Source organism: Cyprinus carpio, chromosome A15 (genome assembly GCF_018340385.1).
Source record: "Cyprinus carpio isolate SPL01 chromosome A15, ASM1834038v1, whole genome shotgun sequence".
Lineage (NCBI taxonomy): Eukaryota > Metazoa > Chordata > Actinopteri > Cypriniformes > Cyprinidae > Cyprinus > Cyprinus carpio.
In genome coordinates this window covers 16,812,161-16,827,882 of record NC_056586.1, presented here as the reverse complement: position 1 = coordinate 16,827,882, position 15,722 = coordinate 16,812,161, and the positions used below count along the sequence as shown (strand labels likewise).

Here is a 15,722-nt window from a genome sequence, read left to right as displayed (position 1 = left end):
AAAATTGATGCAGAAAATATTTTCCTTGTTTAAGTGACTTACAGTGCATTCAGGCTAACATTGTTTTTAACCAAATAATAATAAGAATTAAAAGAAATGGTGAAATACTTTTTTGATCCATTTTGTTTCATATTTCAGTCCATAGACCCCCTGCAGTAACTTTATGGACCCCCACTAAATAATGTATTGTAAAAATCAAGAAATAAACTTAAGGAAATTTATACATAGCCATTGTTCTGATTAATAATTCTAGCTATAAATTGCATCTGAATGTTTGTTTCTTCCAGATGGTGGTATATTATGACTGTACATTTGATTCATCTTTGACATAATTTAATTTGAGCCCAGCTGGAGAGTGATGATCCATTGGTCAGCTTTTTTTCTCCACCAGTATGCTTTAATTTTAATAAACAGTATAAATTGTGAATTTCAAACACTAACAATGAGACAAAATGTGGTCTTCAAAAACCCATAAGCGACTCCTAATGCATGTTCTGCATGAAAGGTGATTTGGAGATGTTTTGCCTTGTCCCTGTGTGCATCCTGTGTCGTATGCACTCCTTATTCTGATTTTACTTAAAGGTGAATTGACCAGTGACATTAATTGTATCAGAAGTTTCTTTTTTTGGTCTGATGGAAGAAAAGGAGAGCTGATGGTCTCTCTTCGAGATGTATATCCAGTTTGACAATGATATGATTGAATGGCTGAGGGCTGAGCGTCTGCACTGAACTTCTCAGCATGCGTAGATACAGTTTAATCTGTTTATGGCTGTCAGTATGTTTGTAGCTTACGATCATGAGCATTTTCTTTAGTTTTAAGTGGTTTGCTATGAAATTAAGCTTACAGCACGTGTGATCTGGGTTTTGAATGTTAAGCTCTATGAAGCTCTCTGGGTTATTGTTGTGACAGCATGTCACCAATGTTGTATTTCATGTAAGTATAACAGTTTCCATACGTTGGACAGCGGTAACGACTGCAGACTTTTAATAAGGCGCCATAGGCATTTTTAATTTCTCCTTTTGGCTTTTTTCCATATCAGCCAAGAAGTTCTCTTCTCTCTGTCATGAAGGAAGTCAGTATTTGATTTTGTATGTGGAAATGTGTAATCCTGCAGACCTTTGGTTTGGTTATGTAATTTATCATGATGATTATCAGATTCCTATTTGGTGAATCAGTGTTGTTGAGGATAGGATGGTGGGATGGTTGAACATCATATCAGCATTACATCAAACAGCTCACTGTATTGAACAAGCAGAACTTGTACAGATATGTCATCAGTGGAGCAAAATTAGCTCTTTTACATGAACAGAATTGGCAGCTCATCTGCAAACAGTATTCGATGGCTTCGTTTAAATAGCAAGGATTCTTCATGCATGCCTGTTTGGTCCCAGATTATTTTTTCATGTATTTCTCAAAATTTTTATATTCATATTTGTTATTATCCAAAGTCAAAACTCAGTAACAAATAAATCAGTTAATCTGTAGAGCAAAGGTCACCAGTTACCATCCAAATCTTTAATTTCTTTCAATCCACAGATAGACACAACATATATATAAAGCTTCTCCTAAAGTATATACTGGAATCTTAATGTAAGAAACAGTGAATGAGTTCAGCCGATTGCTTATTCTCATGCATAGCGGACAGAAAATCTGCTGAATGTCATGGCAACGGCACGACGTAGAGACGCCTTTTGTGTCATCTAGTTTCTCCAATTGATCAGACTTTGACTTAGAAAATATTATTTGCATAATATTTTCCTGAAATGCACATTGCTTTTTTAATTTTCTAGCCAAGATAAAATTTCCTATTTTATCTTGGCATGTTTGAATGTTCAAACCTTCCCTATTGGGAAGAAAATTTGGAGGTTGGACCATTTCCAACAGTAATTGTATACTCCTACTATAAATTTTGTAGTTGATGCTCATTCTTTCTATATTAGGGTATAGACCACTCAATGAATATTAGCATTTATTCTGTTATTTGTAAGTCCCAGGCACAGGAGCCGCTGTTTATTGCTTTCACAGTCTATATTCCCTCAGCAGATGAGCCCCAGACTGCATCATACTGCACCAACCTGAATTCAGAGCGGTTTCAGTGAGTCAAACCATCATGTTGTGTTTGTCTGTAAGTCCAGCTCTGCATGAACTCAAAGCTTCAAAGGGGTGCGATTTCCCATTGCACAACATTTATTTCCTTGTGTGCGCAATTCATTTGCGTTGCCTTTCTTGGAAAAAAGAAGGTGCTCTGGAAAAAGAGGTCTAAGAATGAATCACTTAGTAATGTGAATAGGAATTCATATATTGGCATGCTTAGGCTGGTGAAAGTCTCTGTTGAATTGGTTCGAAATACACTTTCAGGTGTGATGGTAGATGTTTATTCACATCATTTCTCCAGAATAGCTCTAGTAATATACAGTTACATGTTACATGTACATATAGAGGTCATAGTCAGTGCTCCAGTGATATATTTAATCTTAGCCATTCAAGTCACCTTTTAGTGGCAGATAAACAATAGTATTTCTGTCAATTCTCAAAAACTTGTTTGCTTGGCTTTGGTTGAGAATAACAATAAGGAATACTGATTGTGTTTTTCACAGTAGCAAGATTGAATTGCAAAGTTGGCTTGTTTTTGCCAAACCAATTAACGTGCACCTCAGTCAATGTGCTTTCCTGTGGCGTCCTTGTGATGTACATTCAAATAAGACACATTTCATCTCCTGTTTTGTCAAGGTTTTTTTTTTCCGTTTTGTTTTGTGCTGATTTGTTGTTGTTTTTTATGTGGTTTTGACTGAAGGCATTGCAACACTATATCTGTGTAATGGCATTTCAGTCAATAGCATTGCATTTACTTTGTGTCACGTTTATTTTGTTTCTTGCTTGGTTTTGTCACTGAGAAAATGAAATTCTATTTTTATTCTCAAACCCATAATTCAGCATTTGCTGCACCCCACGCAGTATAGTGAGAAATGACTGTTATTCCTGTTAAAAGCATCAAGGACGTTTCTACTTGATGAAAACTCATGAATTTATGTAACTAAGCCAAGCATAATAGATAGCATCTTCTAGATCAGTAGCTCTCAAACCGTGAGACCACCTGGAGTAGTGTGTGTGTGTGTGTGACATGAAAATTTGCACTATAAATGTATTTAAATTCTTTAGCTTGAATCTCTTATTTTACTATTTTATTTGCTATTCAGGTATTTTAGATGCTGCTCATGTAGTTTCCTTCAGATCTGCAAGGGACAGATGAAGGTCTTACAACATCACACTTTATCTTAAATACAGATAAATGGTATAGAGTTGTTCTGCTGTACTCTACTGCACTATATTCTATATTATGCTGTACTATACACTACCTATTTTTTAAGAATAAAAAAAAATTCAGCAAGGATGCATTAAATTAATTAAAAATGACAGTTAAGACATTTATAATGATACAAAAGATTTATATTATTTTTAACTTTCTATTCATTAAAGAAACGTAAAAAATGTATCACTGCTTCCACAAAAATATTAAGCAGCACATAACTTTTCAACATTGATAAATAATAATAAGAAATGTGTCTTGAGCACCAAATCGGAATCAGTAATGGCTGCTGAAAATTCAGCTTTGCCATCACAGGAATAGATTACACTTTAAAATATATTTATAAAACAGTTATTTTAAATTGTAATACTTTTTCACAATATTACTGTTCTTATTTTGCTCAAATAAATGCAGACATGGTGAGCATAAAAGACCCAGACTTTTGAATGAGAGTGCATATGATGGCACTGTTGTAAAATAAACATGGTAAAGTAAAAAAGTAAGAAATGAAAATATAGGAATGTAATAATATTCATATTTATGGTTTAATATAGACATTTTATGAAGAAAATGCGCTGGACTTTGTTGTACTTGCCTTTGTTGTGTAAAACTAAGGCTCGGTCTGTATAAGTTTGTTGTTTTTTTTATATTTTGCCTAAAACATTTGTAGGTCTTATTGGTTTGAAAAGTAATAGCACACCTCTCCTCAACAAGCTCTGTGGTTTGAGGAATTATTTATATCATTCATATAAATTGGACTCTTAAGTTTGATACTGAGGGGTAGATGCATGTTGATATTCGTGAGCCTTAGTATGAGTGATAAGGTCACTAATAAAGAATATTAACATGACGATTTGTAGTGCAAACGTTGGTTAGTGAAATTGGTTTTGTGGTTAGATCATTGTTCGCTTGTTCCCTTCACTGGGAGTTGTGAAACTATGGCATGTGATGGCAGGTTTGTAAGGGTGGGTCAGTCATATGATAGATCTGAAGCATTCCAGAATATGTGTATTAACAAGTAGAAACATTAAAGGGGTTATATGATGCAATTTCAAATTTTCCTTTCTCTTTGGAGTGTTACAAGCTCTTGGTGCATAAAGAAGATCTGTAAAGTTGCAAAGACTAAAGTCTCAAATCCAAAGAGATATTCTTTCTAAAAGTTAAGACTCAACTACGCCTACCTAAAACGGCTCATTCTAGCATGGCTCCACATGTCTACGTCACGATGTGGGAAGATTAGCATGACACCGGCCAAATGTTCACGCAAAGAAAGAAGGTGTAACTTTTATTCTCACTGTTGCTGCAGCTGCCATGTTGTGGAGACACTGTGTGTTCCGTTATGAAAGCGAAACTTTTTTTGGCCTTCCAAAAGAGGACACATCTAGAAATCAGTGGTTAAGTTGTATTTACAACACTGTTCCAGAACAGTCCAACCCAAATATTCAGATGTGTGCAGCACATTTTACAGAGGAAAATGTAAGTATGTTTTCATATTTAAAGAATTTGCCACTGATGATTCAAACGCAAGTTTTGAGCAGTGTAGAGTAGCGCTTGTTTGCCGTTTCTCCAATCACAAATGCAGACATGGTTTTATGTTTATGCAGTGCGATATGCAACGCAACATGTAAAAAGACAATGTAAGCCATTATAATCAGTAATTATGTCCCCACTGGATGCAATAAATGCCTCATTTATAATGGGTTTTATTGTTTTTTTTTTTGTTGTGCCAGGACACACGCCATCACAGTATGGTGAGGGGCGTAACATTTCCATCACATGATGTCTCACTTGGTCCTGTGGGAATGAATTTGTTGGGTGGGGGTTCAGCATACACCTCGCTTTTCAGAACTATGAGCTTTGTAAAAATCAACGCATTTCAGAAAGGCAGGGCATAGAGGAGCAACAATAATGTACATTATGTGGAAAATAATGTGTTTTTTGGACCTTAAACCACATAAACACATTGCATTACACCAAATACACAAAATAATGTTCTTTTTAGCAACGTCATATGAACCCTTTAAGCCCTCCTGCTTTCTGGGAAAATCTGGTCTTTTTCTTTTCTGAAATGAGAAAATCGAAATGTCTCTGTCCCATTTTTCTCATGCTCTTAGCTGTGAATAACATGCTTAAAAGCTACTTGACACCTCATTACAAGCTGAACAATTCAAGGCAGATTTCAGGTTCCTTCCATAATGATTGTGTTCTAGCGAACTTGCACAATGATTTGGGTAGAGCACGGTGCTAAAAATAGCTTTGCACGAGAGGTGCAGACAGACTCACTGCTACCCTGTGGTCCTGTGAGAGAACAAGAGAATGACAACCTTTAATGACCATCTGTAGTGCTGCAGTTTGGCTTTTGTGTCTGTTTACAGGAAGTTCAGGTATTTTTCATTGTAATTTTGATTTAATGATTCTATGAGATGGGAGACTATAGTATTACTTGGATCCATTAACCAGGGGCTATAGATGGATATTTTAACTAGATATGATATAGATGGATATTTTAACTAGATAGAATAAAACATTAATCTACAGCATATGAACATTTTAACTAGATGAGTTTTGTTGTAGTGGACAGACGGTTCTTTAAAAAACATCTGCTTTAAATAAATGTCTTCATCAATTAGTTCTTGAACTGCGCTGCTTCTGGTGGCAAGTTATAATAGCAGTTTTTCAGTATAGGAATATTTAATGGTTAAATATAAAAATAAAAAAAATATTATTCATGCAAAAATAACAATGAAGTTTGAGTGGAATAATTCTCTTTATATAGTCTGAAAAAGGCTAATATAGGTCATTATAATTATGAAAAAGGCAAAAGATATAAATTTTTATTATTAAAATATTTTGGAATTTTTTTTCAACATAGAAAGCATATAGTTTATATATTGTGTAAATAGTAAACAAAAAATGATTAAACAATGTAGGCTAACCTTTTATTTGTTGTTCAGTAGGTTTTTTCGTCTGGTTTGGTGAAGTGCCTTCAGTAGTTTTATTCATCGTTCAGTACTTTTTTGTGGTTCAAAAGAGGGCGTAAACCAAAGAGCATGTTGGTATTCAGCATGCTTTCATGTTATATAACATGATCATAAAAATATGATAATGATGACTGTACTTTCTAATGAATCATTATCTCTGTCATTTCACAGGGAACCTTTACACACGCCATGTCGTACAAACACTTCCTTTCAGAGCTACAAGCAGATGTGCTTGGTTGAACAGCTTTACCTTAGTAGAGACAAGATGCCAAAAACTGATCACAACTCGGAAGCGTTATGACAGAGCTGTCTTCTTAACAGAACATCTTGATTTTGTGTTTGCATTTCCTCGGTTATGTAAAGGCACAATTAACGTGAATCCAAGCGCGTTTTCTGTGCTCATGCCCCATGCATTTACAGCATCCCCTCCTTCAGTCCTCAGTTGCACATTGACAGAAGGAGGAGGCGGCTCTTGAGTAACCCAGTCAAGTGGCTCTGTTCCTTGTAGTTTACTCTCAATCCTCTCTTGATGTTGTGACCCTACATGAGGTTTGCCCACTGTATCCTCCTTTGCTGCTATGATTTGACACTTACCATTGTATGCCATCTTTTGCAGTATAAGCAGCTGTATCACATCCAGAATCACATCCAGAGTCCTTAAGACAGTGTTTCCTATCCTTTTTTTAGCCACGGCAAAAAATGTTTGATAGGTAAAAAAATCCCAAAGCACACCACTAAGCACTGAAATATAGCAGTATTGTATTGCATATGCATTGCTTCAAATTGCATATTAAAACTGGATATGATATTAAAAGTAGTAACATTTAATATGAAACTTGAGCTTAAGTCGGGTAAGAACATAGGTAGCTGTATGTTGTAGGTGATGATAAAACAGCAAATTTACATATCGTCGGTGTCGGACAGAAACCTTGTATGTCCAAAACCACTACCACTTTCAGGAAATGTAAAAACAAAACAATAGTTTTTTTTTTAATAATTAAACAGCGTTGTCAGAGTTGGTATTGTGGATTTATATATGATCAGACACTTTTTGACCAGGTTTTTGACCAGCTACGCTCTTCAAACACAGAAAAAAAAAACATTAGCCTTTATAGACATAGTGTTTCTTGAGTAAAGAAAATGCTGAACTTATTCAAACCTCTTTATTTAGTCTTGCATGGAGAACGAGCAGCTATCTATCTCCAGGCTCCACTTCATTCCGAATAGAGGAAGGTGGAGTTTTGAGGTTTCGCAGACAGTTTGAGTATCCAGCGGTGTTACAAGGTTTAGTCACAAGCTCTTTTGAATGCTTTTCATTGGTTAAATATTTGTAAAAACCCACAAATGGAGGTAAATATGACCAGTAGAATTGATTTAAAATAATAATAATAATGATGATGAAATATAATAGAGATAGAAAGTTTAGATAATTTTCCACGGCACACCTGGCAAGCTGTCACGGCACATAGTGTGCTGCGGCACAGTGGTTGGGAAACACTGTCATAAGATCATTGATGTTGCACAGTCTCCTTTGGCTTTTACCCAAGATTCGACAAGCAACAATCATAAAGAACAGAAAAGATTGCACAGTATGGCTTCAGCCTGCACTTCCTGGAAATACAGCCTTTGTCAGTATTTGCATTGCCTGGCAGCATCACCTTCTGCATTTGTGGTCTTTTAGGCTTTCAGTATCACAGTTCTGCTTCGTAATGCTAAGTTATTTTTCACACCAGTGTTTTTTTTGTACAACTGTGGCATATGTGCTGTTTCACAGCGTGTGCGGCGCTGCTTTGAGCTGCCAAACGGAGGTGTTTACAAGCCGCATGGCACATATGCTACAGGCGCACGCGCTTTGGTGATGCAGGGATAAGGATGAGAGTATTCTTCAGAGTAATTTAATAAAATAACTGATTGAGAACTGTTTGTTGTTTTTCTCTGAAAAGGTAGAAGTCGGTTTGATTGTTGAAAAACATAAATTTCATACAATATTGCTGTCATGACTCCATCTCCATCATAATTGACCTTTAAAATTAATTTTAAAATAATAAATGATTCAAATTGAATAATTTAAAATTAAAATTAAATTATTTTAAATTTGATTGGATGGATGATAAAAATCATATAAAATGTATGTATATTTTATTGGTATGTAACGTGTGTGTGTGTGTGTGTGTGCCTGTGTATACATAAATAATAAAATGTATTATTTTTCATAAAATTATCATATATAATTATTTATAATAAAATATTTATAAATAATATACCTTTATATTATTAATTAATTCTTATAATTATTACATAAATTATTTAGTTAATTATTATGTATAATTTTTACTTTCAATTCAATTTAATCCAATTCAATTTTAATTTGCTTTTGATTTAAATTTATGCATTTGGAAGATGCTTTTATTAAAAGCGACTGACATTGCATTCAAGGTACACATATTATTGGTTCATGCATTTCTTGAGAATCAAACCTGTGGCTGGAGGAACACAATGTATAAGTTAAATTGTATCCAGTTTCAGTTAAAAAAATAATAATTCCTATTACAGAAAACAGATGGGTTGAAAAAGCTGTTTGATAATAACCATCACTTATTGAAGAAAACAGCGAAGCTTATTGAATTTAATAGAGAAGTGGTTCATGCCAGTCCCCAGTAAAAAGACGTCTAGACCTGGAAATCACAGAATCATATTATTTTCCAACAAGTATGCCCTTATGGCCTTTGTTTATTGTCTCGTCTCTTTCAAGACACACACACAACCTTAAAACCACTGCAGCGAGCCAATGGGAGCTTTCTGATATCATAATGGCCTTGACCTCAGCACTTTTCTCTAGAGGGGCTTTAACATGAAGCTGATGGACAAATAAGTAGAAATGGTGGAGGAGCTTCGTGAGTACTTGGGTAACAGGGTGAGGCTGAAGAGGGGAAGAAGAAGGAATTGAAGCTTAGGAGAGAAAGTGCACGAGAGAAGGTGAGATAGAGATTAAAGAAAGAGAGAAAAGCAAGATAGCTGGAGGAAAGCAGCTCCTGTCTAGCAGAGATTATGTTTTTGATTAAGAGCAAGTCTCTCAGTGAGTCGTGTTGTGAGTGCTCTGTAGAAAATGCCATTTTTGCACTGTGCAGGCTCCATGGACAGGGGATTTATCAAACCTCGATATTGACCTTAATCACAATCCCTAAACCAGCATTCATAACTCACAGCTCCAACTAAAATTAGACACATAGTTAAATGGGTTATAGATTATTCAAATATCTTTTTGAGTGGGTTTTATGCAGCAGTTCAGTAAACGCATTAAATTACATATTTGAATTAAAATTGCCAGTTTTTGTTTCACCTAAGAAGACGCCACAGCATAATTAACCGTTAAGCAACACAGTAGTGGTTTTCATTATTGAATGAACCAGTGTTTTTAAACAAAATGGTTGAGTGAACAATTCCATTTTTCAGTAAGAAATTGCCTTATTGTCATGACAAATATGTTTACATTTGATGAACCAAAGATTTCGCAGTGCTTCTGTATGCAATTAAGTGCATAGTGAGAGATCTTGTAGTGGATTAAAGGTTGTTGATTCTGTCCTGTATGAGGATTAATCCTAACCAGTATCAGTTTAATAAATGAAAAGTTCAGATGCAAAAGCCTCTGTGCCATTTGAAATTTTCTTAGCACAATGCACATCCAATTTAATAGTGTAGACACTGAAGTTAAAGTATTGTCTTAAAACAAATGAGACCACAATCATCTTTTCTTAAGAGCTTTTTAGTTAAGAAAGCTGGACAAATTATTTTTTTCTCTGGCTTTTATAGAACCAGAAGAAATTATTATTATTTTTTTTTTTTGTAAGTGTAGAATTCACGAGGACCATACCAATTTCATGGTTGCTGTTTTGGTGCAAAAAGAATCACCTGCATGACTTGCCAGGCTGAAGCCAGCCAAACAATGCCACTTGTAATTAAATCCATCTCAGTTCAGCTATGCACTGGTTTAATAATAATACTTTGATTATAGCTTGTGAAACCGTGACCACCTCTTTTACTGGTTGAAACCATTCATGTTTTTCTAATGCGTTCTTCCTTAGCCAAAAAATTTCAACCTTTCCCTTTTCTCAGCCTTCATTCCAGGGTGAATTATGGACGATGTGATTAGAAATGTGAAAATGGGAACGCTGAATAGACTCAATTAGAGATGCTTTAGTTCAGGAACTGAGCTTATATCCACCCTCCCATCTCTGAAGACAGGCCTCACTGGACTCTAATCTGCACCTCTTTATCTCCTCCTGTAAATCTATTTACCGAGCTTTGAAAGCATTTCTCAATGTTTAAACTCCATTAATGAAACATTCCCCCCTGCCCTCCTACGTCCCAAAGGAAAAAGCATTTAATCTCCATCAAAGTGTTTAAAATAAAATACTGTATGTGTATTTGGCTGCTCTAAATTTGATTACGTCACTTCTGTAAAACAATTAATTGAGCTGGTAAACATTTCTTCGCTATTTATTCTGTTATGATCACAAAGTGGAACTTTTGCTCTGTTATAAACCCTTTCTCCTTTAGTTTCTATGAGATATTATAAATCGTACATATGCAGTGGCCACTTAATCCATACTTTAAAATGTTAATGCGTTAGATAAGAAAATATACCAAGTGGCATTTAATTTTAAAGAAATATAGCATAAGGGCACTTTTCAAGTGAAACATATCAAACATTGTAAACAAGGTAAGGCTGCTTATAGAAATGCCACCATCTACTTATGCTACTTATTCATATATCTACCTGTTCATTTTTAAGTATCTAAATACTTTTGGGCCACTGTATAATGTTAACACTTTTGAATTCTTCATGAAATTCTGTGGTGGCTTATATGGTGACTTATCTCTAGATGTTGTCTGGCAGGGCTTGGGTCCAAACAAAGACCTCAGCAATGAAAAAGCAGACTTTTGTTGATGTAACTGACTGTCAAATGCATTGTGATTATAACAGAAAACTTGGAAGGTTGAGATACTCATCTCCTTTGGCTGCATTAATAGTGCCAACTTTTGACCTGCTGGCTTTGCGGGGGAGATGAAAAGCTAATTAAATCCTGCATGGTGATGTGGGGCTCAGCAGCCAAAGGGAGAGAATTTAAAAAAGAAGAGCTGCACTGAACCCCAGTAATGAAAGGTGAGAGTCCTTATTGTTTCAACAGAGTGAGCAAGATAATGTGAAGGTACAGGAACAAGACAGCAGGGGAAGAGAACTGACAGCTTAGGTGACACTTCTCTAGTAATGCCAACCAAATTGGCAAAATCATTTACTGTGGCACTGCAAGAATTGGGAATCAAAAATCGATTCCAATTCCAGAATCGGATACTTAAGTTCAGAAATCGGATACTATTAAAATTTCAATTCCGTCTATCGATTCCTATATGCTTATTTTTCTCCATCTGTGAGGACCGGACCTAGCGATCTGCCAGGAACTTGTTCGCTAATTTAAGCGCTCCAAAGTGTATGGGGTTATTTCTCTGCCACAATTCTGAGTGCGAAATATCATATTTTGAGCATGCAAAAGTGCATTTTAAGCGCACGCAAACTGAGTTTTGTGGGGAAAATGTTCATCTCGCTGAGAAGAAAGTACTTTAAAAAGAAAGAAAGCATTTAAAATTATTTTTGGAATGTGTGCAGACCTTCTCTTTTGTGCGTGAAACGTATTAAGATAATTGGTAAATTGTGCTTGGAAAAAGGATGATCCGAATATCAACTTGCATAATAATTATGATATCAGTTTTTTTTATAGTTTATCTGTTTTCAAAATAATGGGGGATGTTTTTTTTGGTTTTCATATGTTGTAATCAGAATTTAGCAGCCTCGTCTCTGATTGGCTGGAATTATGGCAGATTGTAATGCTGGGTTGTGTTGAGAAAGCGAAACTACTTTGTTTTTGCCCTCCAAAAGAGGACATGACTAGAAATCATGTTTATATCATGTTTATAATGGTTTTTATGTTTATGTCTCGTCGCTCCGGCCGGACAGGGCATCACAATATGTTAAGGGGTGTAACATTTCAGTCACACGCTTGATGCATTCGGCCAATCACAATGCACTAGATAGCTGGCAAATCAGAGCACACCTTGTTTTTCAGACTGATGAGCCTTGTAAAAATCGACGTGTTTCAGAAGGCGGGGCGTTGAGGTTTGTAAAATAGTTTTTTGTATGTGGAAAGTAATGTGTTTTTTGAACCTTAAACCACATAAACACATTTCATTACACCAAATACACAAAATAATGTTCTTTTTAGCAGCATCATATGACCCCTTTAAGCCTTATAAATGCAGCAGTGAGCTCACTAAGACTGGCTGCGTGAATTACTGGATTTACATTACTTATAATGCAAAAAGATAAAAGAGGCCATTTGCTGAGCTATAAAGCATCAAAAATCCCCATCGCTATATGTTCACTCACAATGACGCTGATCTATAATTATTAAATCATGGCCCATTTAATATGATTCAGAGAGGATAACTTTTGTTTGACTCTAGCTGATTTGTAATTTGTATTATTGCTGCTATCTGTCAATAGATTAGAAAGTTATTAACTTTAGATTTAAACAGCCCAGGGTTCCAATGATTATTAGAACATGTTTTTTCCAAAAGGTCGGATTATTGTGACTACGCTTCGTGAGCACGCTGTTAGTGGGAAATAATTTTGTGAAGATCATTTTTAAGCCATCTGTACTAATGAATTGTGCAAAGTTGGGTAATATAGAAGCTGTCATAATTGTCTGGGAGAACCATCTTGTGTTGAAGATAGAATATCATTCAGAATATAATGCTGGTTGCTTCTTACTCATCTTAAGATCATCAAAAATAAGTCAAACCACCTGCCTCTAACATAACACAGAGTTGACGAGTACTGTCTTCAGCCACTGAAGGGATGAATTTGTGTTCATCTGTGTTGTCATAATTTTTTTGTTTAAAGCTCTTGATCATAAAGCATTAGATAGGGATTTTCAACACCATAATGCAACAACTGCACAACCAGTATATATAAATATATATATATATATAAATGAATGTATGTGTGTGTGTGTTTGTGTGTGTAAAACAAACTCGTTTGTGTATGTAAAGTCTATAAGTAAATATTAAAAGCTTTATATTTAAATATATGTAAACCAATAAAAAAGAACTATAGAATATGTGTATGTTACTATGTGTAAAGATATGTGTATGTCTAATTTCATTTTATGACTAATTTCAAGCATTTAAGGATAAACTTTTAGATCAAAAGGTTTTGAATGTCAATAGAAGTATGATTTGCACTCTCATTTTGATTTCCTGAATCTCAAATTTTACACTTTGATTTCCACATTAGCCAGTCTTAATTAAAAAAACGTGCTTTCAATTAATTCAATGCCGTTCCATTCCTTTGGACATCTTTACATTGTAATATTAAATAACGCTGTCATCATGTGTGTCTAATTAATTAGTCACACAATGCTCAGTAATTGCATGCAGCACTTGTGACCTTTGGTTTGATCGTATCTTTTTCATGTTCTCCCCTTAGTGACCCTACGCAAGCACAGCACTTCTCACTGGCGTATGCAGAGGATCGCCCAGGAATCTGTTGACAGCTCGGATGATGAGTTTTTTGATGCCCGAGGTAAGTGTCACTTATTTCCAATCTTTTGTAATAACCTGATGGCTTCAGCTCTTCAGCATCTGTGCCCTACTCTCTCTCCCTGTCTCTCTCTTTATGTCCATCATATGCTGTCTATTACAGGTGCCTCACATCATTATGGATGTATTCCTCTGAAGTAGGCACTAAAAAAAGCTGTAAACTTGTATAAAATAGATTTGTAAGCCTCTTTCATGATGAACACAAATGCTAAAATGTGGCTTTCTGTTATTTTGACATGGATTGTTGTGATGTGATCTAGGGGTGTGCGATATGACCAAAATCTTATATCACGATATGAGTAATTTTATTTCACTGTAGCAAAATATATTACAATATAGTTATTTTTTGATATCATAGAAATTTCATAATTCTGATCACCAGTGTCAATATCACGAAAAACTAATACTAGCCTAAATTAAAAATAAAAAAGTAAACAGTCAGCGATTAAAAAAGAATAAGAAACCAATTAGATGCAAATAGAACAAAAAAAACTACAGTAGAACAAATAAATAAGAAATGCTACATACATTGTATAAATTAATCAAATGTATAAAACACTGCAAATTCTTCACTCTTTAAATTATTACTTTTTTCTTATTATTGTTATATTTGTGAATTTGTGAGGAGAAGTTAGTTATTTTATTCTCTTTTGTTGTTTGATTAACATGAATGGCTGACGGCAGGAATATTAGACTACTGTCACTTTAAGAGCTGCCTGGATCCAGTATACTGTTATGCGCGTTTTCTTTTTCAGTTGTTTGCTTTCACTTGAGATAGAGACTGTGATCCGTGAGACAATAGTCCAAAATCTCTACAGGTTAATCGTGTCTACTGGTATATCGCCAACCCCTAAAGTGACCTGACTGAACAGTGTGGTTATCCTTTAAACTATCACTCACCAAGCCTTGATTTAACTTTACTGTACTTTTGTTTGTAATAGGGTCTAAATAACAAGCATTTATAATCAACATGATGAAAACTGGCAGCCATATGTGCTTGTCAGCTCATAAGTGTCCCTGCACCAGCGAAGCAATCGAGGCCCATACAATAAATAGCTCAAGATTTGCGTCTTCAGCAAAATGCCACCTTCAAACAAAATCCTTTCACTTTGCCTTCCTCAGCATTGCAACTATCCATTATATCCAGTAGCATTTACATTTAGCTGACGCTATTATCCAAAGTAACTGACCATGCAGAGACAGAGGATATGTTTCATACTCAAGCAACCCATCACAACCCATTTTATTTTTGCTAATGTGACTTATTTTGTAATGAATGTTTAATGAAAAAAATTAATGGTAGAAAGTTAGTTTTTTGAGTAACATGCAGAGATGAATTATGTAGAATATGTTGAGGAATGCGTATTAGGAAAATAAACAGGTTTTCAGTCCATGTTGGCCTTAAATGTGAATGGAGCATTGTAAGTGAGCAGATGTGGGTAGTATCTTGCTGTTTTTAGCACAATACTTGTGCTGTTTAAACCTGTGGCAGTCGAATCCCAGTGCAGCCATTAACATTTGGTCAGTGAATGGAGGTGTGACTAAAACAGGGAATTCTCCATTAGAGGTGCAAACAAGATCACATCGTCTCTTGAGTCGCATCTCCAAATTAGCTACTTTAATTGTTTTGGTGTTCCAAAGGAAATGATTCTGCTCTATAATTCATTCACATAGTCTCTCGGAGCTCTTGTGTCTGTCTCCCCCACATTAGTAAAAACTTTAAGAGTGGGTTGTAGCAGTGTATAATGTAATCAGTATCTTACATGTTTCCACATCT

The 15,722-nt window shown here is 35.2% G+C and overlaps 1 protein-coding gene across 2 annotated transcripts in view; it reads left to right on the top strand.

Annotated features, from left to right (window-relative positions):
* Positions 1-15,722, top strand: part of LOC109066929 (membrane-associated phosphatidylinositol transfer protein 3-like) — an 82,757-nt gene that overhangs the window by 875 nt on the left and 66,160 nt on the right. For both annotated transcript variants that reach the window (XM_042771248.1, XM_042771246.1), the window contains exon 2: positions 13,833-13,928. In XM_042771248.1, the coding sequence (XP_042627182.1) occupies positions 13,833-13,928 (96 nt within the window). The remainder of the gene's footprint in view (positions 1-13,832; positions 13,929-15,722) is intronic.